Below are 26,276 nucleotides of genomic sequence, written 5' to 3' on the forward strand. Positions count from 1 at the left end.
CTTTTGCAAATTAGGATTTTTATTTTTTTTTTAAATTTATTTTAAATAGATCAAAAATGAAAGTAGCCCCCCCCCAAAAAACAAACAAACAAAACAGCGATTAATTTTTACGGATTTATTCATTTTTAAAATAACTTGGCTTTATTTTATTAGTTCAGTTTCTTTTTCATGGAAGGACTCCAAAATTATCATAATCAGAGTTTTTAAACAGAAAAATCTATGAGATTTTGGAGCCACTTCCAATGAAGTTTTCCTATAGACTCTTATAGAAATCAAACCAAAATGATAATCGTTTGATTCACCGTATAAATAGGATTATGGCTTATTAAAGGTTCAGAAGTGCAACATTAAAAATTATACATTCTCTTTTATTTAAACTGCATACAAATTACATGTATGAAGGAAATGTTCAAAATGGGTTATTGTTAATGATCTCCTATAGTCGATCTGAAGTACCTTCATGGCCCACCAGGGGGCGCCAGCCTATTGTTTTGCAATCACACAAAAACAAAACAGGCAAAGAAAAACCTCCACCTCTGGGTCTTGGCAGCTGTGACTCTGATGTATTAAATACTAATTATGAACATACATAGCAGATGAACTTCCAAGACTTCAGTTTTATTTACCAAGAAAAGTTCAAGTGAAGAATGACACTTATTAACAGTCTAGCCAGTCATTTATTATTAACATGATTACAGAACCAAAGCAAATGAACACACAATATTAATCATAATAATTAACTTTTTTAATAGCATACATTTGGATCTGTAGTGCACTGTAAGGCCCCTTCGCTCGTCCATGTTAAAGGCAACAAAACCAATAGTAATAATCATCTAAATGGAGGTTTGTCAGTAGAGCTCAGCAGTCACTTTGTTCAGTGTTTCTTCTAAAAAGCATCTCAAAATTCAAAAATCAGTCTCTGGCAGTTTTAAATAAAGATATTTTATCCTTATGTGCCCAAAACCTCAACAACTCAAATCTACAGATGGGATACATACACTGGAGTTTTATCCAGTCTATCAAAGGACTTCAGGACTACAAATGTGATCAATTCAGCTCACAACAGAGCCAATAATCAGACATTTCTATTCCTCTGTGCAATACTGGGTTTGCAAAAAAAGTCATCAAAATAAAACGATCAGAGTTGTAAAGATATTTTTTGGTTCAACTACTGAAATTAATCATCTGCTACAGGTGATAACAGCACGCTCATACGTGGTCAGAACCTTACGGTCAGTTTAAACAGTTAAAGGAGACTCCAAGCTAGCAGTCCCATTGGAAAAATTGCTTTCGCACACAACTCCGTGTTCAAACAGTGAACCGTCGTGTTTACACTTTCAAACTGCTGGAAGAAAAAACTAAATTTAGCCCAAGAAGTGATAATGGTCTCTTCTACCTTGTGGATCTTCACAATGTTGAGAAACTCAACCGGCAGGAACTTTTAAGACCGTTCAAGATCAGGGTTCATGTTCCTGACACATCTAAAAACTCAAAGAGTGATGTCCCACCATCGGCCCCTCCAACAAAAACATGGGATCAGTGCAATTAACCAAACCTTCTCCAATATTCCAAAACCTACAACGAGCAGCCGTGTGCCAGTTGGGCTACACGCACAGCAGGTAGACGTGTGCGCAAATAAACACAAGCACCCACACTCACAACACACCTCTCTCCAGTAACCAAATGCACACAAAGCAGCAGCACAATTCTTTAAAAAAAACAAAACAAAAAAAAAAACTCAATGCTGATTTGAAACACCTCCTCTAATGTCCAGTGTTTTTGAATGCAGCTTTGTCCAAGAGCCACACAAATGTGTGTAAAATAGCTAAAAACAGGACAGTAAGGAGCGAGGAAGAGAGCACTCCTGGGTTATTTAAATACACCGTCTTAACTGGGAAACTGATCAGCTCTTCAAATCTAACGTTTTGAAATCCCAATTTAAAGATTTAAAAGTGAAAAATGGGGACTTTCTGACAGGTCGAGAATCTTTGGCTGTTTTCACACATGAAACTACAACATAAGAGCATCAAACATCTGTGTAAGGCAGCACGTTTTCTCATTCACACACACGGAGCGATTTTATTAATTCAGGAATGATTCAGCACAGCTGAAGCAAGAAAGGTGCCCTGTTGTAAAACTCCCTTTGGAGCAACAGAAGCACTACCATACGGAGATGCTGGCAAGAATATTCAGTTCATATTTACAAGGAAATTTAAATAAAGTCATCAGCAAAGGACAGACAAATCTAATCCAATTGCCAAATCAGGGAGCTGATTTCTAAAAATCACTACCATTCTAGCAGGACGCATTCTTAGAGTAAAGTGCATGTCTAAAAGAGATTCATAGGAAAAAATCAACACCAGCCTTGGTGCTCTTTCTGAGTGATGCGGCTGCCCTGATGTAGTAAAACCTGCATGTGAGGCAATCAGCTGTTTGCAAAGGCCGTCTCGCCGGGTTACAAAGGCTGGAACAGAACGGGAGATGGTCAGCCACTACAATCATCGTCGTGTTGTGCTTCTCCTCCTCCTCTTTCTCTGAGGTTCCCCTGTTGCCAGCTTTAAGGCCCGCCTCCCTCATCTTCTTGCTCCTCCATGTTTTTGCGTGCCATCCTCTCTCTCCGGTCTGCCAGCCGCTGGCAGCGAGGACAGTCTTTACCTGTGCGGAAGCAGGTGCGGTGGTAACACGCGTGGCAGTCTGAAAAAAAGCGGAGAGAAAACATTTTTTTTAAAAAGAAAGCCAGTTTAACTGAGCTTGTGTGTCATCTTAACAAGAAAGCAACACCTGCGCAGTGTAAACCAGTTTAACTAGTTTCATGTTTGGACTGCACAAACAGCAGCCAATCACAATTAGAGCTGAGGGACGATGGGTGGAGCGGGGAAGGTATAAAAGCCGCAGAAGAAAAAGGCAGAAAGCCACAAGGAGCAGGTATGTCAGGCAAGTCATATCCCGGGATAAGCTCAGCACAAGGAAACTTGTCCAGACATGTCCCGTTTCATTACTCAGCCTCATTCCCATACGATGCTCTAACGGGGATCTCTTTTTTTTCCTGTTGATGATGGACTCGTGAAAAAACAGGCAACTCAAATTCAAAAACAATGTTTATTTTATGAGGACATAAAATAAAAACCAGCTTAAATAATAGCAATCAGAAGCAGAAGCTACTAAAAAGCATAAATTACACATTCACATCCATGTCGTCACCTCCGCACGTTAAAGTAGTTCCTTCGACAAAAGCCTAAATACTAAAAGAAAAGGGTTTAAAAACACAGACAGGCGAGGCAGCGTAGCAACAACAACAGCAGAGTCCAGATTTACTTGACTCTTCTTCAGCCGACATCACACACGAACAAAGGGAATGAAATCACCAGCTCAGGTGGAACACGTGCGAGAAAACGACTCAGACAAACACAAACACCCACCGAAACGAAGCATGCAGAGATGTAAACGTTTCAGAGCGACGTACCACTGTAGTACAGTTGCCACCCGTTCCCAGAAAAGCTCTTAAGAAGAATAAAAGCAGCAACTACAAGGAGCAGCGTCTCTTTCACAGTGACACACACCAACAACACGGAAGCAGCTCAGAGCTCAGAGAGAAAGATGGGAACGTAGAGCGCCAGCACCTCCACAACCTCAGCCGAAAGAGATCCACCGCAAAAAAAACCCGCCCAAAAACATCGCCCCTCCACCAGCACCGTAACTACAGAAACACACCAGACCTCAGTGACAAAAAACAACTGTAAAGGGAAAAAGATGGCTGAAATATGAAGGTACGACTACAACATCTAATAATAATTTAACACACAAGACATATTACAACACCTAAAGGGACAGTTCAGCATGTCCTGTGCAGTTAGAGAACACCACTCTTATGTCTGCAAAGTAAAGTTAAAACTACATATTTAACACTGGATGTAAACACGTGAGGCCCAACTCGTGCATCTGCAAAGTTTAGAGACGTTTATAGGCCGTTGTTTTACCTTTAACAGGCAAATATAAGAGTGGTATCAATATAATCATCATCATCATACTCTTGGCAATAAGGATTGTCCAACTTGGTTTCTGTAAGACTTTCTGGTTTTGGTAAACATTAATGCACAGCTACACAAGTGTTAACTGCCAAAAATGTGCGTTTGGGGTAGTAACATTTTAAATATCAAGACTGAACACTGTAAAAAAACATGTACCTCAAGGGTAGACAAAATTAAATCACTGTACAATAACTGCTCGATAGTCTTATTCAAAGGATAAATAACCGTGAGGCCTTTGGTTAACTGCAACCAGAAATCCATCGCTTGTTCTGGACAAACAGGAGCTAGTTTTAATCCAGCAAATGTATGAAATTAAACTGTTTGCTGTGAGCTGATTCCAGGTTTACTCAGGTTTCCTAATCCTTTGTGATCCCAGGACACAGCCCTCCTTACTCGTGTCCTCCACCTCCCCCTGCATCATGATCTATGTCGCGTCTCTTTGTGTTCTCCCCTCTTGTCTTATTTTTCCTCCATGCCTTCCCTCATCTTCCTGCCTCTGCGAGTTTTATGATTTCTCCAGTTACTCCGCGTCACAATTCCTGATTCTTCTTGGCCTTCCTCCCCAGGGTTTCTTCCTCTTCCTCCATCACTTTCCCCACTTCCACTACTCTCCTCCTTCTCCTTGCTTCTCCCTCTGGAGACAACAGTTGTCAGCTGATGAGATTCTAGCCTCATAACGGGATGTTTGTCAGCCACAGATTCAGTTTTCCCCGTTCTCCCAGCTTGGGCCCCATCTTTCTTTTCGTCTGCCGTTCCCCGTGCTTCCTCTGAGGATCTTTTTTTAAACTCTTCATTTCTGTCTTCCTCTTTCACTTCTGGTTTCCGCTCATCCTCCACGTCTGTTTTTGAAGAACCTTTGACTCGACTTCCTAGCACTGATGCCTTGCCACCTCCCTTCCCCTCTTTTCCAATTTCATTTAAACTTTCCACGCTGCTGCCTATTTCTCTGTCGCTGTCCCTTTTGTCTGCTTTTAAGATGCTTTTCTTTAATCTGTCCATCTGAAAAACCTTCAAGAAGTTCATTTTTTCCTTTCTTGTATGTCTGTCCTCCTTTTCCTTGCTCTGTTCCCCCTCACTGCTCTCCACCCCACCGTGCTGACCAACGCTTCCGTTGTCATCATGCGCCATCTGTTCCTTCCTCCCCAAATCCCCCCCTCTTGTCATTACCTGCTCCTCCTCATTAAGCTTATTTCGGGAAAAAGCTTTAACCAGTTTTCCAGCAGTAAAACCTTGAAATAGTCCCCCTTTCTCATGTCTCACTTGTGCTGTGTCTCTTGATGCTTGTCGCACTTCCTCCTGCTCCTTTTGCTCTCCACTCCTCACCTCCTCATCTACTCCCATCCCTAAATCCTCCTCCCCACCCACCCCCTCTTTCATGCCCATCGCGAGGGCCTTTGCCAGGCTACGAGGCTTGGGGATCTTCCAATCTGGCCAGGTAAACTGAACGAAGAGGCGGGAGGAGGGCCTTGCACCACCCAGGCCTGCCACCAGCAGAGAGGGCTCACCTTCGCAACGCTGGCACTTGCTCAGGTGGAAAGGGAAGATGATGTCTTTGTCGTTCCCGCAGAACTCGCAAATAAAGCCTTTTGCTTGGCACAGCTGAGGATAAGATGAGGGGAAAGGAAATAAGGAAATTTTAGATTAACACGAAAAAAACAAAAAGCATTGTATTTGTTGATGTTATTGTCCAAAAGCCCATTTTAATCTATAGAGGAACCTGACTCTCATCTTACCACACAGCCGGCTACGTGCATGGTACCAAGTTTCAGCAGCTCTTTCATTCGGGAACCCAGTTCCCCGTTGCGCACAGCAGTGAGGTCGTTGAGGGAGAAGAGGTGAAAGTCCTCTGTCAGGTGACCCGGCAGGCTGTCGAACTTGTCCAACAAGCTGAGGAGAGAGACACACACAACCTCGAATTAAGTTTGTTACCAAGCTTTGTGAAATGATCGTGGACTACGAGAAAGCAGAGATCTCTTACTCTTTAGCGAGGCGACACGTCTTGAAGAGATTTTTCATGTGAAAAAGCTGCATCCTCAAAACCTGAATACCACATTAGAAAATTATGTTTACTTCACTGTGCGTGAGAAAAATAAACATGACTTGTAAGGCTGTGTTACTGTATGATGCAAAAGTCTCAAGTCAACCATCATCTCTTTATATTTTCCAGGAAAATCAGAAGTATGTGCAGTAATTCATTGAAGCACTTGCAAAAATAAATTCAAATACAGGATATAAGATAAAGACAGAGTGTGAATTATTTTCCAACACTCTTTCTTAATGATATTGCATGTTGGTGATGTTAGTCTGAACATGATAATGTCACTGCTGCCTCTGAACTCACTCGAACAGTCTCCAGAGATTTGTTTTTCTTGTACAGCTCGCTGTTGATATCGTTGAGGTTGAAAAGCGGATCTCCAGAAATCTTGCTCAGCAGGTCCCGGGCAAAGTTGCTGACATAGTATTTGCTGAAGTCCCACTTCCTCAGCACCCGGCCGGGAACCACAGCCTGAGAGTTTTCATGACAGCACTGGCAGAAGTACCGGCCGATGTATTCACAGTAACGTAGCCGCTTAATGTAGTCTGAGGCAGGGACAGGCAACAAAAACACAGGGAGGTAAGGTAAGGATGTGCACGCAGAACAATTCCTTTAGCTTTTATGTTGTTGCTGGTTATACCTGGGTCAATGCGGGTGCCACAGCCAGCACAGCGGTAGTTCTGTTTAGCCACAATTATCTTCCTCCTGAAAGACAACAATAAGTTAAAAAAAAATGCAAACTGCAAACAGTTGTGTCTCTTACTTGATTACTGCATGTCTGAAATGATTAATAAATATAAGCATATCTTTAAATTTTCTGTGAAAGAGCCCACAGTCATCACTATTATTCCTGAAAAATATAAATTAAGTTCATTGGTGCTAACAGAACCCTAATTTAGACTCCTCTTCTCCACCTACTGTATCCACTTTAATCCCTGTAGTATGCTTTTATTTATTTTTCATACATACATTTATTTATTTTTTTTTTTATTTATTTTCACAAAGATGAAGATGCATATGATGTGGACTCACTTGGGTGCAGGATGAATGTTGAAGATGATCTGTGGTCGCGGCGGCGCCCACTCGAGGTTACCTCTGACCCGAATCCTTAACTTGTAGATGTCTGCGTGCTCGCCGTCATCAGGAGAGATCGGCAGAGAGTCTGGGATAGGCAACAACTGGGAGACAGCATGATCAGTTGAGTACAATGTTCAGTGCCATGTTTGGAAAACTGCAAGCGGCAGGGATATGTACCTTCTGAGGGGCATCCTGTTCTGGGACCAGCCAGTCGAGCTCAGAAGCTGCAGGAAGCTGCATGCCCTCAAACTGCCTGAGTAAACCCATGGCTACTGACTCAGCTGAGTTAGACTGGAGGAAGGAGGGGGTGCTACACACAGGAAAGCAAGACATTTTTAAAAAAGGGACAGTAAAATCCACAACTTGATTCATTTTAATGTTCAAATTTGGAATTCAACTGATTGATTAAACTAACTAAATGAAGTCAATGGAGTGTAGGAAACCTAAAGCACGCTTTGTTTTGTTTTGTTTAAGTGACTTCAACTCTGGTCTTCAACTCCAAATAGGTCCTTGTGTATTATCAGTAAGTTATTAGTATGACAATAACAGTAAGAGCAATGGGGCATGGGCACGTAGAGGAAATACTTTTGGCCTATTTCACCTAGCACCTACTTGGCTCAACTTGACTTAGTTGTAATGAAAAAGTGACCTGAGTACCATCCAATGTACACGAGCTTGATACAGCAATCCAGCTGAAAGTCCAGTGACGTCATTTGCATGCGACATGAACACCACAACATTGAGGTGACGGTATACCTGCTACTCAGTGTACGGCACTTTGTCAGCCACGGGAACCATAGAGTTTTGTGGGTAGTCATTTCCCTCGTTGCCAGGTTTCTGTGGAGACGCTCATGACTCATCAAGTGACGCCACTGAGTGTCAAATTGGTGGCATGCAGTCTGTTGATGTCAAATTTTCCAATTGCTTTAGATTGTTTGGAACCCCGGCTCAGTAGGTAATAAAAAAGGTACCTGGTATCAGGTACTGCCACCTAACAGAAAACCTGAAAAACCGAGTCGAGTCGAGCTGAGCTGCCCCCAGTAAGTACTAGAGGAAAAGGGCTATTTGAAAATGCCTGTGGTTGGGCCAGTGGCTATTATAAAGGGGGTCAGGAGACCCTCTGTCCTTGCAGTGATTGGTCTGTCTAGAACGACGATGTGGTAGTGGAGCTTCCATGATTTGTCGAGCCAGAGGGCTGTTCCTTAGTGAGGTACTGAGCCAGTTTTTAAAGTAAAACTGACAAAATTATGATGTAAAGAGAAATGAGAAAAATTTACTTACAATGAATCTGAGCTGAGAAAAGATCTGCCGCTGGAGCTTACACTGTGCTTTATGTCTGCATCTAGAAGACACAGCAAAACGTTAAAGGAGATTTGGCCGAGTGAAAACAAACAGTAACAGGACTCATTTTTAAGAGAGGGCTTCCAAAGGCTTGCAAGCAACTGGCGAGTGGATGGTGTTTCTTTGGTTTGTTGCCACTATTTGCTACAGCAAAGCAGAGTTAAAAACAAATAATAATAAAAAATTAATCAAAGAGGTTGAAGATTAAAAAGTGAAACAAATCGAGAAAGATAAATTTGACAAAAAAAAAAAAAAAAAAAAAACCCCACACCATCTCTTCTCTTCTAATTCAAGCTAATTTTAACTTCACTTAAGCAGAAAACATGCAGTGAAAGCTAAACAGTCTCAATATCATCACTAAAACGTGTTCTTAAAAAAAAGAAAGAAAAGAAACTAGCGAGCAAAGACAAAAGCAGCACAGGTTTGGCAGAACAGGAGACCGCCTGCATGGATTTACCAGTTTCTTTCAGGATCAACATTCCTGTTTGCCCATATGAGTGCAGGTTACAGCCAAAATTTCAGGATTGCAGGCAATTAAAGTTGGTGCAGAACAGATAAGATGGATTTTAAAAATCTTTTGATTATGTGTGTTATGAATAGCTTCTACTAAGCAAACTCAAGACCTACAGATACAAAGGTCTGAACGGTTGCATTTGTTCTGATTGCTCGAGATGATTAAAAATCATCGTGTGAATGTGCAATTTTCAATTAGTGGCACAACGTAAATCATGTGTGCATAGAAGCTCTGACAATTGATCTTTTTGATCAGTCTGTGTTCAGAGGAGTGAGTTGCAATTACAGCACAGTTAGAAAGCTGTTAGATTTGTTGGGATATTGTAGTCAGTGGTGTTAGCCAATTTCTTTGCCTTCCCTTTAAACGGTGCATTTTCAGGAAAATGCTACGAGAAAATTAAAGCTGTGATGTCTAAATGAAATCCCCCTAAGAGATAACCGCTTCTTTGTTATTCCTCCTGAAGTGTACCTTATCAGGAATAATCCTAGCACCATTCTGGTTACTGAGCTAACTTCTTTAAATATGAACACGTGGTGGAAGGACGCATGTGTGACAACACCAGATGGTCATTGGACACATGTTGGAAGTAATGAATAATGACTGGGATGAATGAATGGATGGATGGATGAATACGTGATAACCTCAAATGTACAACAGCCACATGATGCAACTGGTTAACTCCCTCGTCTCCTCCCGAGAGCCTCTTTAAACCCCGACAGGTACAGGCACATTCGTCTTCCTGCACCACCAAAACCCCGGAGCATTGAGCAACAAGCACTAACACAAAAAGGCAAGAGCACAGTTTCACTGAGGTGAGGAGGCAGGTGGCTCATCTCCAAACTGACAAGTTCTTGGAAAGAGATTAGATACTGGACACAAGGGAAATAAAATAACTGAGTGAGTATGAGACTGAGCCGATAGCATCTTAACTGTGTTTGGTTTTTAGTTATGGAAGGAAACTACATGTTGCCACTGCTAAGAGTGGTTATTCAGCACGCTATCATTTGCAATGCAAATTTCATAAACTCACATTTTATTCTTAATAGAACAAAACACACCAAGTGCTTAAACTGAGACATATTATACACATAAATATTAACTTGTTTTGATTTGATGGCAGCAACATCTCAAAAAAAAGTTTGGACACAAGAAACAAAAGGCTGAAGCCTAAGTGTTTCTAACCTATTTTGTCCACATGAACAAACACAAGATGGAGACCATCCAGCGTGTTATCAGCACTCACTTCAAACAATGGTATGCGAGTACATTATTGCCTATGGAATTAGCAGCTTGTACATCAGCCATCAGACCTGAAAGGTATATACAGGTTTTAGAGCAGCACATGCTCCTATCAGGATGACATGTTTGTCAGAGAACACCTTGAATGTTGCAGACTCCATGTTCTGAACTGGCCTGTCTGCAGTCCAGATCTTGGAGCACAATGAAACAAACGAAAAACTAAATAAAAAGTACAACAAAGACAACTGAGGACTGGAGAGCAGCTATTGTGAAATAATGAAGGGATGCTATGCTCCAGTAAAATTTTAAATGAGCTTAAAATGTTACATAATGTCAGTTTAAACATTTGACATGTTGGCAAAGTTCTTTTGTAAATAAGACAAATCTGTACGTTCTCTTTAATATACATTTTACACAGATTCCAACTTTTTTGTAATTCGGTTGTAAATTAAACCCAGAAATGTATCATCAATTTTTAATGCCTTTGGTGCACAGCTTGCATAGCTCTCAATTAAATACTTAAAAACTATAAAAGCAGGTAAAGATAAGATATTGCAAAACCTTATATGCACAATAGTATAAAAATTAGTGGTGAGAGCTGGGTGAAATGGAAGTTGTTTTTTTAAAAAAAAAAAAAAAAAAAAAGTATTACTATGAAACCAAAACACTAACTAGCACGGCAATTATGCAGGACCCACATCCAGCACAGTTAGAGCGATTAATGAAAGAAGGTTTTTCAGTTTGGAGTAGAACCACCAGCTTCCTCTCAGAGGAGCACAGCCACAGTAAACTGCCTGTAAGTAGCTGTGGAGCCACGCCCACCACTCCAGCCCGCAGATACCTGAGAAGAGGGAGGCGAGTGACAGGGAGAGGCCGTTCTGAGACATCGCCAACAGGGACTGACCCTCACAGCCATCTGAGAGACACAAACTGTCACCACATGCATACATTTTTACACTCCACAGAGTGTGTCAGTGCCACCCTGCGCTGCCGCATCCAGAGGAGCATGTATATGTGGAAGTCATGCAGGTACAAGGGTGAAAACACATGAAATGATTTTACTCCAATCTTCTCCTCTGACCTCTCGTATCAACAAGGCTTCTTAACCTGGAGAATAGCCACGCACTGGATATTTTCTCCTTTTTAGACCAGTTTCAGTAAACCCCACACATGGTTATGTGTAAAGATAACAAGTTAGCAGTTTCTCCTAAACACCTTTCTTCCCTTCTGATGCTTGGTTTGAACTTGAACACAGTATTACAACCAGCTTAATGTTTTAATTAATAAGTACTTTAACAGGTATATTGAATTAAATGGCTGTTGAGTTCATATACTGAGGAAACAGTAAAATATTTTAGTTCTAGGTAAGAATGTTACCAGTAACACCACACAATAAAAAACAACAACAAATAAAACTGCTGCTTCATTATTGCAAAAGCAGGAATACATCTGAATGTATTGCAACAACCAGTAAAGAGAGTCTGTAACAAGCACCAGTGCTAAAGGACTGAAGTAAAGACGAGTTGTAAATGATATCAGGTCGACAGATGAATGACTAAATATCAGCTTCACAGCATCTGTCCATGATTGTAACTTCCTGAGAACTTTTGGGTCAAAGTTTCTTTTTCCCCCTAACAACCAACCAAACCAATTATCCTCTGTTAACATTTAGTTAAATGTTACAGGACAGCCCTACTGTTAGCAGAAATCCCAAAGATGTTCATTTCCAAGTACAGTTAAATACATGTATATACATTCATACATAAAACCCACCAAGACACGAGAAAAACCACAACCCTTATTAGCAGAATAAAAGCAATTCATAGACTACGGTTGTTTGTAGCATGAGAAATATGACAGACCTCCTAGAATAGCTACGCCTTTCAAAATGAGTATGACTATACAAATACTTAGCGTGTGTGATCACATGACTTTAACAGCTATATATAAATGGCAACAGCAGAAATAGCTAGTATTATGTGAACTCTGCACTCAGACATTCATATTTAGGGTCTTCGGTGAAATGTGACATGCTTGGTGAGCAGACAGGCTGATGAAGAGGTTATGAATTATGACCAGAAAGTGAATTAATCGAATCAATGATGAATTATAAAATCTAGGAATAAAACTAATAATTATTCCAAAATATATATATTTGATTATTTAGCCCCCCACCCCACCCCAGTGTTCCCTCATTCCCTCTCTACCTCGCAGTTCACACTCCTCCACCTCCTCCGCTGAGCCCGAGTCAGACAGGCCCTGGTAGGAGTCCTGAGAGCTCCTCCTGGAGCCTCCACTGTCAGTGGAGTGAAAAGCTGCACAGAAGAAAGGACACAGAAATAAACAACACGTGCAATAAAAAAAATTTAAAAAAAATCATAAATGGTTTCTCCAGTATTTCTGTGGTCCATCTGTATGTGTAAGTAAGTAAGTAAAGTTTATTTATATAGCACCTTTCATAGACATGTGTCACAAAGTGCTTTACAAAAACACAATACAGTCATAAATACATCATAAAAACCCTGGTCTAATTAAAAGCTTTTTGAAATAAAAATGTCTTTAGCTGCTTTTTGAAGGTCTCCACTGAGTCCAAACACCGTAGAAATAGGGGAAGTGCATTCCAGTCTGGGTGCAACAGCTTGGAAAGATCGGTCCCCTCGGGTTTTAAAACGAGTGTGGGAGACCACTAAAAGGTTTTGGTTTGATGACCTCAGGTTACGAGTGGAAGTATGTGTATGAATCTAATCAGCAATATGGGGGGGGGGGGGGGGGGGGGGTCCCCTGTAATGCTCTTTAAAACAGGGGTCATATGAGCTCCCTTGTTCGAGCTGGTCAGTAGCCTCGCTGCAGAGTTTTGAACAACCTGTAGACGAGCTAGCCCTTTCTTGTTTAGACAAGTAAGTCAAGTCTAGTAGAGACAAGAACATGTATGATCATCTCGAGTTCACTTGTTGACACGATGGATCTAAGTTTAGAAATGTTCCTCAAGTGAAAAAAGCAGGTTCTTACTGTCTGATTTAAATGTGAGGATCTATTAAAAGCTGATACTTGTTTTAAAGATCTGTGCATCAGTGAAAGCTACTTTAATTAAACAGACACATTGTTTTTGAAGATTGACAACTAAAAAGCTCTCTCTCTACTGAGAGACCTAGAATCACATGAAGGAAGTACTGTGTCTGTGTACAGATGACAAAAGGATTTCATGTAACTGATGTTTGCACACCGTGTTGGGAGTTTGCTGATGGCGGCAGACGGCTGCGTCTGATCTGCTGCCTTCGCAGGCGAATCTTCTGCTTCAGCTGCTGAATCTCGTTGTCACTGTCTCCTTCCTCCTCGCCCTCCTCTTGGCGCCGCATGTTGTACTTCATCAGCTCGATGGCAGCAATAAGCGACTCGGAGATGCTGAAATGGGCATTTTCCTGCAGCACACAGAGGTAATTAAAAAGGAGAATATAATAGAATAGAATAATAATTTAATTGTCCCACAAGGGGAAATTTGGTTGTAACTATCATCATATCTTCACCCATAATTTCTACATTTTTCTCCATTTCAATTATGTTTGCACTGAGATTCAATTTACATTTGCAATGAATTAAGCCCTGACCTTCTCAAGGTCTGCACAGCTGCCAAAGTCCTGCTCTGACAGGTAGCTGATGAGGCTCTGCCCCTCTGACGGCCTCCTGAACATCCCTTCTGAGGTACTGCTGGACTGGGACCCATCTGAAGTAAACAAAGCATACACAGAAACACAAAGCCATAAAAACAGACATTTACACACTGCACTGGAATTTTAGTGCCATAATGTTGCCTACAAATCAAAAGGTTCTGATTTTTGGCTGCCAGAAGAAACACTTTAATTGGGTGTTGGTCAAGACAGATTTACTTTTATCCATTTTACATAATATTGGACAATAGAGATCGAAAATGTGACGTCATTTCCAGGGTAAAACCGCAAAGGATTGTAGGTACAAGAGGCAGCACGCGCGAGCTATTACAAGACAACAGTCACACAGAGATAAACTGAGACACAAAGAATGGCAAGAAGCTGTTGTATTATTAACTGCCATAGGCGGTCACATGACAGTCACGGGAAGCCGACGGGTAAAGAGATCGTTTTTTATCGGATTCCTTCGCGGAAGAAAAATTGTTCAAGTCATGTTTCCGAAGTCACGAAGAGGCGACGGATGGCCTGGATTACAGCTATTCCAAGACCAAATCTAACGTTCCAGCTCACATGTTAGTCTGCTCCAAGCATTTCCACAAAGGTAAATCTTTTGTTGTAGTTAACACGTAATTTATCATAACATAATTGTTGATGTGGGTTACAAATAAGTCTTATATGGATTTGAACTGAATTCGTTGCGCTTTGCTGCTTTGTTCACTGTGGCTTTGCCTGCTAATGTTTGTTGTGTTTTGCAGGAAAACCAGCCTACAAAATGCTGCGGTCCAGACTGGGCACCCTCTATCGACCTGGGTCATACTGAGTTTAAAGCTGCTACCACAGCGAGATTTGATCGGTTAAGAGGGAGAGCGAGATCAAAACAGCCACGAAAAGTCCGACATATATGTGCCCAAGGGTTGTATTGAAGCAATCAAGTGATGAATAACTGTTTTCCAGTATGTTGTTTTGAAATGTTTTGTGGTTCTTTTGTTTTGTTTTTTTGCATTGTTGATTTGTTTTTCACCGAAGCAGCTAATAAAGCATAATGGATTTGCCTCTTTCTTGTAAGAATCTATAATAGAATGAAACAATAATGCCAGTTATAAATAAAGACAATAAATTGAATGAATTATGAAAAACTTATTTTATTTCTATTGGATCTGAAAATGTTGTGTAAAACTACAACCTGAAAAGACAAATAAATTGCGTTGGCCTGCACAGGAGAAAATGGAAAAATTTTAACGACAGCTGTAAAATGAAATAGTCCAAATCAGAAAATAGACACACCAAAATAAACTGGACCTGGGCTTGTTGCAGGGATCTGAAGTTACTAAACATTTCGTGAGTGTATGCACTCACACTTAGGACCATATAATTCTAAATATGAGTGTGATGAAAGTTGGGCAGCACGCCAACGTCTTTAGCGCACTCTGTATGCTTGTATGGTCTGACCCTTTCACTCCTTTGATTTTTTCCTCGTACTTTTTTTTTTTGCCTTTTCATCAAGTCTGTCTTTGTACGGACCTGCTGTGTTCGCCTTCGTTTTGTACGCAACTGTTTTGGGGGCAAATAAAATGCAAGCAGGGATTAAAACCGCAGAATGAACGATTACCGGTGCTGGAAATGCTAGCGCCTGATGCAGTGTTTTGATTTTGCTGCCATTCGTACCTACAATGCAATACGCGAAAGTCGCGTGGTCTGTCGATCTCTATTTAATGACCTAATTGCATTTTGAATAAACAAAACTCATCAAGACGTCAGCTGACATATGCGTGTCAGTATTCACACAGAAAACTCACAAGACTCCATGTAAAGAGAACTGGATGTGCTGGTATCACTGTGCTGAGGTGAGAACGGGCTGTAGTCTTTCATGCAGCAGTCCTCGCCTGCTGATTCTGAGAGACACACACACAAAAAAAGGATGTGTGTTAATACATCCTTCACCTCATTACAGTATTCTTTTAAGAGAAATGGATGCAAACATGCTTGAGTGCAGGAAAAGCAGCTGGTTAAATGCTTTGTGTTGGACAATGACGTCTAAGGCTATTGTGTAGTGTATGGCTACACTGAAACAAATGTGGCTTTGAGTGCCAACCAGCCTAACTGCAGAGTGAAACAGAGGTAGTCTATATCACTCAGTGACCCACTTTTACTTAAAGACCACAAACTTACAGTATTGTTTACATTGTCATTGCTTTGCAAATGTAAACAATACTGCATTAAAGTTATGTTTTGCATTGGGAATCTTCCTCTCTGTGAGCTCCAGAATTTATATTAAAACTTCAAAACATCAGAAGAAAAGACAAGACTACATGATTCTTTGAATACAATACTGACACGTAGTCTTAGGGAACCTTTATGGTCGCCGGTCACCCCCATCACACTTCAGTTAAAGGCAATGTTGCTTTTTGGGTTCTCAAATAGACGGGACACTCCCAGGTATTTAACCTCTAATGGGGCTGTAACACTGACAATTTTGAGAGTCATTGAGCCACCTCATTGTCATGCGAGTCGTAAGGGTCACATGAGCCAAGGTGTGAATTGTAATAGAGTCCCAGAACAAAAGAAAGCAAAGTGATAAAGTGACTTCTTCACACCAATCTGATTTGGTTTAAATAAACAAATAAGAAGAAAAATCCAAAACACAAATGATGGGCTGAAGACAAGAGTGGAAAATAAGAGGGATGGAGTTCTTCACCATGCACACAAAGAACTTTTTTTTTTTTTTTTTAAAAAGCGGAGGGGAGATGAGAAGTCATGTGATGGAGTACAGTGAAACTGCACCGCCAACCTGCTACCGGGTCCTCTATTATTATGGTGATTTTTCTGTGGCCCCCTCCTTTGTGCAAACAGTAGAAGGGAGAGATAAGACAAGGACAGAGCAGAAGAAGAGATGATTAATTCAAGCCAAGAAAGGGGAAACAGTCTGAGCAAACAGAGCCGATATTAACTGGGTGAAAGCTTTAAAACCTCAGACAGGAAGCGTGCGAGAACACGGCTTAACCGCATATCAGAGAGCTGTGAAAAAACACACATACTACGCAGGTAGAACTACAGCTTAACCTCACCCTTAACTGCATTAGTCAGGTACATTTCTGCTACTTACAGTAAAATTAGGGTTAGTTTAATTCTGAAAATGACCTAAACTCATGAGAAATTTACAAACTCGCTCCAGAGAAACACGCCAGACAATTACAAATAAATACCACAAGTACTACAGGCCACGTTGTGATCTATGAACATGCAACACAAAGTAACTAAGCAAGAAGTGAACTGGCTACCAGCTGAAGCTGAAGTTCACCGCTTTAGGAAGTATTACAATCAATTTTGAAGTACAAGTTTATCTTTAAATGTTTCTCATAGGAAAGAGAGGCTCCTTAATTAAACAGAAAATTGCTATACACTGTAATTTAAATAAATAAAACAATCCCTTCCAAACGGAAACTCTTGAAATCTCCTACTCACCATTCCTGAGTTTCTGATTGACCCCCGTGTCAGAGAATGATCGAGTGTGTCCTTTGAGCCCCCTCCCCGGCCCCTTCTGGCCCTCTGAAAAAGATGAACACCTCTGCGGGGCCTGTGTAGTAGAATGCTGCAGGGATTGGTCCGTGTTCCCCCCCCGCTCGCTGCTGTGGGTGGAGCTTTGGGAATTGCGTCGATCGTTGCGTTGCCCGAGGTTACCGATGGCCAAATACTCTGGACCATCGTCAGAGTCACCGCCGCCACCGTACTCGTCAGCCTCGGGCTGAAGGAAGGAGTTTGTGTCCGTTAATGAGATTGAAGGGATGGACGCTGAGCCAGGTGGGGGTGTCGCACCTCGTGCGTTCTCCCCCGGACTGGTGACAACCACCCATTCAGATTCCAGGCTGCTGGTTTGAGAGGTAGTGTCTGCAAGACAAATGGGACAGATTAAGATTTGTACTCAGATTTTGCTTATGGGTTTTTGGTTTTTCACATATTCAAATTTTACTCCCAGAATTTTCTGCCCCACAAGGGCTTGCGTATGTAAGTATTTACATACATATAAGTATCGCGCATGTCTGTTTTTGTTTATACAAACCGACTGTCTAAAAATGGTGACACGCTGCAGAGATTTTAAATCCACTTAAGCTATTTTTTAACCACCCTTGTCCATTTCAGTGAGCACATTCAGCTCAGGACACTGACTTCGCCAACTGCATTAACACATTCTTCACCAATTGGCTTTGCCAACAAACAATCAGGCCTCTGTACGGTTAACTCAGCCTGCCTATTCACATACAAACTGTAGTGTATTCATAGCGCCTTGCCACAAATCCACCCGAGAGGGGACATTCCCCAACTCTCTGTGAATGATACTCATGGCCATTGATCAACGGTTCTTGATCAATGGTCATGAGAATTTGCATAATTATGATGAAGGAACTGACCTCCCAGCCCATTGTTCCTTCACTGGGCTGGTTTCAGTCATTATGCAAATGTACTGTTTATAAGATTGAAACCTGCAGTCAGCTGAGACTGAAGAAGTCACTTGGATGAGTGACGAAACGTTTCTCCCAATGAGAACGCGACGTCCAGATGAACAGAATCAACTTTTGGAGATTTACTTACCTGGATGATTGAGCATGCATCAAGACACTTTAAGTATAAGAAAAAATAAATCCACAACCCAGCCTCTTTTCTCACTTGTGCTGTTGCTGTTTGAGGATCCAGCTGCTGTAGTGCTTGCAGAGTTTTGGCTGGTGGCGACTGCTTCTCGCAGAGAGCAGTTGGAGGTGGTGAGTCTGCGGCTTAGAGATTCTCTACTGGGAGCCTTGTCGGCGTTTCTCCAAGCCCCACCAGATCCGGGCAAGACACACAGACTCTGGCTCTTCAGTAGTCCCAGGCAAGGTGGGCCCTTCAGAGGGGACAGCTGGGCAGCGGAAAGAAAGATTTTTAATAAAAGTAAAAGGAGTTTCTTTTCTTTGAAAAATTAAATCACTTTGACACCACTCATCAAAGATGGGTGATGGTTAAAAACTGAATGATGTGTTTACAGTCTGGTCAAACTTGAGTGAAACAGCGATGAAAAACATTTGCACAAGTGACCTTTTCATGAATAAACAGGTGATATGTGCAAAGATGTCAGAAAACCCACCCCAACAGTGTCTACTTGGGCGAGCAGTTTGGGATTATTCTGCTCCACAGCTTCCAGGCACTGGAACATGGCGGTCACATGAGGCTCGCTCAGCAGAAAAGCATCATCTGAAAGACGAGAGAGGGGGGAAAACAAAGTTAACACAACTTATACACCACAGCAATCTCTAATACAAGTATATCAACCTGGGCTGTTATTAACGTGGCTCACCATTGTAGTATTTACGCATGTGTCCCAGATGCTTGAGCAAAGGTCGGAGCTGCGATGACAGCATGTGAACCTGTAAGCTGTGAAGCAGCCAACGCTCAGCCTTGTAGCTTTCACCAGCACTCTTCATCCCAGTGCTTAGCACCGGCTCCAGGTGCCTGAACTGAGGATGGACAGAGAACAGCAGATGGGAAAGTGTTGACACAGGCTAAAACTTTTATATGTCTGTAAAAGCACATTTCCATCTCTAATTATGTGATCAAACTTGTAAACCAAAAAAAAAAAAAAAAAATTCGGCTGATGAGGCCATAAACATTTCCTTAACTGGATTTTGTTTTTGTGACCATTCAGCAGGTGGTGCTGGCTTTGGCTTTGGAGTTCATCCTTGGCAGTTAATTGTTTCTAACACCTACCCAGATCTTCTTCTATATATTTCAAACTAGTTTCTATTGTTAAAAGAAACATTAAGCCAACACTGAGTCAACCTAACTGCTCCTCTTTTGAGTTTTCCTGCAAACATTCCCCATAAGTGTTTCCCACCAGTTGGTCTAAAGCTACGAAGAGGGTTTAGGAAGAAGAGACAGAAATAGACACCAGGCTTGAAAAGAGAGAAAAACAAGTGGAATGTCAGATGATAAAAAGCAGCACAAAACTAGAGGACGGCAGCTCAGATATGAACAACAATCATCACATGGTGATTGCATTATGCCCGAGTGAGCCCTGCTGGTCTGTAACACCAGGGGAATAATGAGGATAACTAGATTACTCCAAGTCCATTTGCTGTTATACAACTCCATTACCTCCTGACAGACAGGACTGGGGTTAAAGGCAGACCGTTTTCCACAACAAACTAGGAAGCAAAAAGTCAGCAATCTAAGCAAGTGTAGTGGCTCTACCCAGGCCATCAGATCATGTGAGTTTGGGGGGGATTTTTCAAGAACATAATTATAAGGCCCGTGTTATTTTTCTCAAACACATTCTAACATCACTTTATGGGGATTTTCCACAAAAGGGAGGCAGTTCCAGCAAATCTAGCGCTTCAGGCTTGATGGGACAAGAGCACATTACAGGTTTAAAAAAAAAAAAAAAAAAAAAAGGTAAACTATCATTTTTCCTCCAGAAAAGATAAATCCTCCAAATCCAACAGTGTCATTTTCTTAAATGCAACCTTCACACTAAAGATGTGTTTGGTTTGTAGTAAACAAATGCTTCTGAGCCTAAATTATGTAATTGCTTACTCTTTGCTTTTGCAGCTCTCTCAGGAAACTTGCTATACTTTCAAAACTAAAACACACAGCAACAGCAACAACATAAAAGATATAAACATGCATGTGTGCATCCCTGGTAGCTGTGAACAAGGATTGGAGAACTGAAACATTAGCTCTTTTTACAGGTTTCACATTTACAGTAAACTAATAATAAAAAAATAAAAAAAACAACAACACCACCACCAGACAGTGTTTAAAGCTTTGAACAAGATGACTCAGAAGTAGGAAACGAAGCGAGAGAAACGAAGAAAGAAACTGATTTAGAAATGAAAACCGCATTAGCAACCAATGTAGCGTAAATAAACCACACTTAGCATTAAATCACAGTAGCATATTTTTCTCAAACACTGCTAAACAGCAACTATTAATTATTTAGTTAAGGAGAACCAGAGCCAAAAGAGTGTATACTGTATTTTGCCACATTATTTAGGGGGGAAAAAAAATGTAAATCACAATATAAAAACAAAAAACTTGCAGTGTTTGATTAAATAAAGATGCTTTTTAATTTTTTTTATTTTTGAACTGCTGTTCCAAATCTCTGTTTGTAAAGGCCAGCCAATCAGAAGAAAGCCGGCTTAAAGTGGGTGAGCGCTAAAGCAGCTTGTTTCAGCCAGAGGATGTATTAAGAGTCTGTATCACAGTTTCGAATAAGAAAGAAATTGAATCATGCACAGAAAGTCTAGTAGAAATATTTATGTGTCAGGAAAGATTAAGAAAAAAAAAGTTACATCCCAGCTTTAACATGGCTGGGCATACCTGTTCAACGTGGGAGGCGAGTTGTGGGCTGATGTAGCGAACACACCAAACAAACGGCCAATAGTTTCTCTGCTTGTAGTACACCTGCAACACAAGGCCAAAGGCGTGTATGACCCAGTTTCAAAAGTATCAGCTTCAACCAATACAGCAAGTCATTATGAAGAACGAGAGTTGTGTTTCATATCATATTTTCCTTAAATTTTAGAAGGGCAACTGAAAAAATATATATATATTCATCCAGTTAGTTAAAAAGAAAGTTTTGGTGAATTGGTAGTTTACAGAATCGCCCTTAGTAACAATAAGTTATGATTTTCTGTTAAATTTATTAGTCTCTCACATTGCTGTGGAGCAGCTTCTCTACAACACCACTTCAGTTCATTTGCGGGCATTTGTTTATACACAGCTCTCACGGCTCCACCACAGCATTTCAATCAGGCTGAGATCTGGACTTTGACTGGGCGGCTGCACTACTGTGATTCTTTTTGTTTTCAGCCATTCTGTTGTGCTTGGGATTATTTTCATGCTGCATTATATAATTTTGACCAGGCTTTAACTGTCGGACCAACGGCTTCACATTTGACTCAAAAATACTTTGATATGCAGAAGAGTTTAACAACTGCAAGATGTCCCAATTTATGTGGCTGCAAAATAAGCCCAAATCATCACTTCTCAACTACAGTTCTTGACAGCTGGTATGAGGTGTTTGCACTGGTATACTGTGTTTGATTTTCACCAGACATGAGGCTGTGCACTATGGACAAAACTCTCCAAAGTGCTCTCATCTGTCCAAAGGACATTGTTCCAGAAGTCTTATGATTTGTTCAGATGTGGTTTTGCAAGCCTAAGCGCTGTTGCCATGTTCATTTTAGAGAGAAGAGTCTTCCCCTGGTAACGCTGTCAAACAAGCCAAACCTGTTCTGTTGTTTTTTTCCCCCCCATTATACCATCATTTAGCACTTAACATGCTAACTGACGATCAAACCACCAAAACATTTGCTTCTACAGGAGGTCCTCACCCTTCCTGATGATCTGTTAATAAAATACATTTGCACTTTCCTGCGTCTTATCCTCCTAATTCACGGACGTAAGGGTGTATTTAGATTTCACAAGACTGCACAGTCCTGTGAAAACTTTTCCCCCCCACATGACTGTAAACCACCTGATAAAAATCACACGCTTCCATCCCGGCCAGATTTATTATGGTTTTATTTTTTTCCGGTTTAGTTCACATTTGTGTTTCACTTTTGTTTTTAATTTAATATGAGGGCAGGTTGTTTCCAAAGCAGGTACTCCCATTACCATGATATGGAGAGTATCTGTCAGATCAGAACAGGTTTTTCAATACAAACACAGCACTTCTGTCAATATCACTCACATAAACATCCCAAGTCTCAATACATGCATGCACCAAAACCTCATCAGGCATGCTGTGTTGATACAGTTGATCAGGGTAAATGCACCTTCAGTGCAACACAAAGTGTTTTTGTCTTCATACCAGAATCAGATGGCACAGACACAGCACGGGAAATAAGATACAAAACACACAGGACGTATCTAGCAAAATCAGCATTCTTTATTTTCCCCCAAGCATGCGAATATGCTGGTGTTATTTTAGTAAATGCCATCCTTGTTCTGTTAAAACAAAAACAAAAAAAAAGGTTTGTTGTTGAGATCGATATGGGCTTCGTGTGCTGACCTGCTCATTCCTCAGTCCATGGCTGAGGATGTTGTTCATGTCCTTGTGCAGCCGCTGCAAGCCACCATACCGCGACCACACGTTAGGGTTGTTGGTGGACAAGAGGCCCTCCACTGTGGTCTTCAGGCTGGACAGCAGCTTCCAGTGCTCCTTTCTGGAAGGTAACAGGGAAGCAAGAAGACATTTAACAAAGAGGGAGGAGGTACAGAGGTTCTGGTGTTGGCAATGCAGCTGATTAATCCATTAATCATCTAGACCAAAATTCTTTTCTCAGAAACAATCAGAAATTCAATGACTTATTGGAAATGCTGAGGATTACTGAATGTGTGAGCAGTGTGATTACATCCCAACATGAACATGTTGACTTTTCCCGATAGCCAAGAGTCTGCCTATCAGGAAAGGTCAGTACGTTTGAACCCATTATTGATGTTCATGACGTTCTATCATGAACATCAATATTTTGTGTACAAATGTAAATAAAAGGCAGGTCTTGAACCTAGTGAGAGCCCACTTGAATTCTACAAGTACCTTCATGAAGTATACTGCAAAACAAATTCAGTCATTGACATGTACCCACTGAGTACTGAGTCAACCCTTATCTTTAGGATACAGTCAGCAGTGGAAGAAAGAAAAAAAAAAGTCAGATACTAGATATTAGACACTCCCCAAGAGCCATAAATTGCTGGCTCACACGACTTCCTCATTCCCCCTCAGCTCAGCAAGTCAGACTTCACCAGCAGCACACAAATGAAAAAAATTAAACAAAGAAACCTTCACGTTAACAACTGAGGGTGAACTCCTTGATTATAGGAGAACTTAACTGGACATGTGCTCCATGGTGTTAAATAAATCCAGTAGATAATATAAAAACACAACTGCAACAAAATAGAGAAGATTATGTGTTGTAAGGCTGTGAAACCAGACTAAAGAGTTCTTTGATCTAGGCTGACATGGCCAAAGACAAACACAATTTATTTTCCTAATAGATCAAAAACAGTATCTCAGGCAGAGACGGTGTGTGAAAGTAGAACGGCCAGCTAGAAAAGTCAATAAAACCTGGAAGAAGCACAACAGTGAGCACAAGGTCTTTTCTTAGGCATCAGCAGAATTTCTGAGCAGCAGCAGCATCACGAGTTAAGACACAGAGCCAACTAATCAAATCACATAATATGTGTAACACAGGAGTGTAAGGGGGACGAGGCCGGAGGTTAGCGAGCATTCTGCACATACTGCGGAGCGTGGTGCATCTGTGAGAGGGGTAAAGTTATGTAATTAGCCCCTCCACATCCAGGGGTAAAATTCCTCTAGACTCGGAGAGATTGAGGTTTTAAGGATTACCTTCCACTCTTATCTGTGCGTGTTCATGTACGAGAAACCCCGGGCTGTGCAAACTAAGAGGATCGGCAAACATGTATCCTTCTAATCTGCTAGGGAAAACACTTGGAAATCCTTGAACTTCCCAAAAGTCTTCCAGTACTTGCACTGTCAGTAATTCTGCTGATCTTCAGTAAACCTTCATAAAAATAACCACCTGCTTAGTTTGCTGATATAACCCATATTTTAATCTTATTAGACAACAGGTACTTTATGTGGTCAGTTTAGCTGTTAGCACCATCTCACTGTATGACAGCTAACAGCTCTAATAACGCAAACGAATACAAGCCTTTCCGTCATCTTCCAAATGTGCAGTCTAACAACGCCATATTTTTTTTACAACACAGTAAATAATAAACCAGGAGACCTTTGGGATAGAGCCATTAGCTCCAGCCTGTCAAACCTTGGCATGTCAGGTTAGCCTAGCCTAGCTTAACGGGTAATACTGGTATTAGTTCTTCACTAGTGTTCAAACCTACTTAGGCTCGCATTTTTTTACAGTTGACTCAGCTTAAATGCGTTCACTGCTGGTCATCTTTTTAAACAAAGATCACAGGTAACCAGTGACATAACTCTTTAGTTGCCTTGTTTATGAAACCATGGGTGTTAGCCGTATACCAACGCTGCCTAACCTGTCACTCACCTGCGCTCCTCAGATTCTCCCTCTGCCCTGATCTCCATGTCCTCAGGGAGGAACCGAGTGCCGTACAAAGCCGCCAGCTTCTCGGAGAATATCCCGTCCTGTTAGGTACAATAGAGATGTATCGCAGTAGCAGAGTTGCTTGAAAGAGTCACCCGGACTTAAAGTCTTCCGCCATCTCTACCCTGTCTGTCAGAGCCGTGGATCAAAACAGTGGAGGCCGCATGACCTGCTACAATCATCAGTGGGCGGTGGTGTTCTGCGTAGCTCTGCCCACTATTTAACGTAACAGTGCTTACTTTAAAATAACACCAGATAATACCGCCCTCAGTAACTTGCAAATAATTTGAAAATAAAAGGCTCAGTTGTGTTTTATAAATAAGTTTATAAAGAGTTATGACTTTTAGGCGGCGGGTGAGGAAAGAGCTTTCTAGAAGACTAGATAGAAACCCGGTCCATGTCGCCACCTGTTGTTACAGAGTAGTACTGCAGGTCTGTATTTTCAAGCTGAAACTTTAAAATATTAGCAAAGATTAAACCCATAACCACAGCAAGGGAATTACCACTGACCGTTATAATTTTACACTGCAGTAGACTGAAACATTTACTCAAAAAAGAAATTATTATGATTACAAAGGACAGCCTGATATAATAAATGAGGGAATTAATCTGAAAATCTACTTGTAACTACAGTGGACTCTCTCTCTCTCTCTCTCTTTATACAAATAATAATAATAATTATTATTTGTATTTTTTCACGCTGTTTAAAGAGTCGTATCTATGCCTTCAATACATCTATCTATATCTATAGATAGATATATAGCGTGAAAAAATACAAATAATATTAATTATTATTATTACTTATCCCTGTGGCAGTGGTCCCACTTGACCAGTATGCACAATAATAAGAATAGAAGAATCTCTTCCGGTTTCAATTCTGTCCCGTAGAAAGATCTTTTTACTTTAGTTAAAAATGTGTTCACAACGAGACAAGAATAGAATAGAAAGAATAAATAGCAACCAGAAGAGTCAGTCGAAAGGATTATAGTGCAGAAATGACATTTTTTCACTTTCAGACCACTTTATTGGGTACTACCGGCTTGAACCCCCCATTTTCCCTTCAGAAATGGCACAGACCTTGGTTACAGCCAGCTGTTAACGGAGTTAAATATGAGTGTCGATGAGCGGTTGTGCAGGTGTACCTAATAAAGTGGCCGGCGAAGCTACTTTTCTGCCCTCCCCACATGATGGCGCCACAGTCTTACACTGTGTGTCTGCACGAGGCCGTAGGACTCTGCTGTGACGCCTGATGGCAGTGGAGAG

At 41.1% G+C, this 26,276-nt stretch overlaps 1 protein-coding gene across 3 annotated transcripts; it reads right to left on the reverse strand.

The window, feature by feature from the left end:
* Positions 1-123: 123 nt before the first annotated feature.
* rubcn (rubicon autophagy regulator) lies at positions 124-25,343 on the reverse strand. 3 transcript variants are annotated; one of them, XM_085381660.1, is made up of 22 exons: positions 24,957-25,343; positions 22,940-23,093; positions 21,244-21,327; positions 19,223-19,382; positions 19,013-19,119; positions 18,562-18,787; positions 17,362-17,784; positions 16,688-16,735; positions 15,696-15,791; positions 13,840-13,955; positions 13,458-13,653; positions 12,442-12,549; positions 11,076-11,150; positions 8,422-8,482; positions 7,318-7,450; positions 7,096-7,241; positions 6,704-6,768; positions 6,370-6,608; positions 6,007-6,068; positions 5,762-5,915; positions 5,534-5,627; positions 124-2,694 (listed from the first exon to the last, which is right to left on the reverse strand). In XM_085381660.1, exons 1-22 carry the CDS (start codon positions 24,992-24,994, stop codon positions 2,558-2,560), a joined length of 2,922 nt encoding a protein of 973 aa, XP_085237786.1. In that variant the 5' UTR covers positions 24,995-25,343; the 3' UTR covers positions 124-2,557. The 3 variants fall into 3 exon arrangements, with proteins under 3 accessions (XP_085237786.1, XP_085237787.1, XP_085237788.1); XM_085381661.1 differs by lacking the exon at positions 16,688-16,735 and having other exon boundaries at positions 125-2,694; positions 24,957-25,339; XM_085381662.1 differs by lacking the exon at positions 11,076-11,150 and having other exon boundaries at positions 125-2,694; positions 24,957-25,339.
* Positions 25,344-26,276: the final 933 nt, after the last annotated feature.

The sequence above is a fragment of the Rhamphochromis longiceps genome, linkage group LG15, assembly GCF_057381845.1.
Source record: "Rhamphochromis longiceps isolate RC_006_pf linkage group LG15, R_longiceps_female_GT1.1, whole genome shotgun sequence".
NCBI classification, from domain to species: domain Eukaryota; kingdom Metazoa; phylum Chordata; class Actinopteri; order Cichliformes; family Cichlidae; genus Rhamphochromis; species Rhamphochromis longiceps.

Coding starts and splice junctions, on each gene's coding strand:
- rubcn (XM_085381660.1), bottom strand. CDS start 24,994: ATGGAGATCAGGGCAGAGGGAGAATCTGAGGAGCGCAG. Junction 19,383..21,243: donor TCGCCTCCCACGTTGAACAG/GTATGCCCAGCC, acceptor GTCCATCCTCAG/TTCAGGCACCTGGAGCCGGT. Junction 6,769..7,095: donor AACATTCATCCTGCACCCAA/GTGAGTCCACAT, acceptor GTTGTCTTTCAG/GAGGAAGATAATTGTGGCTA.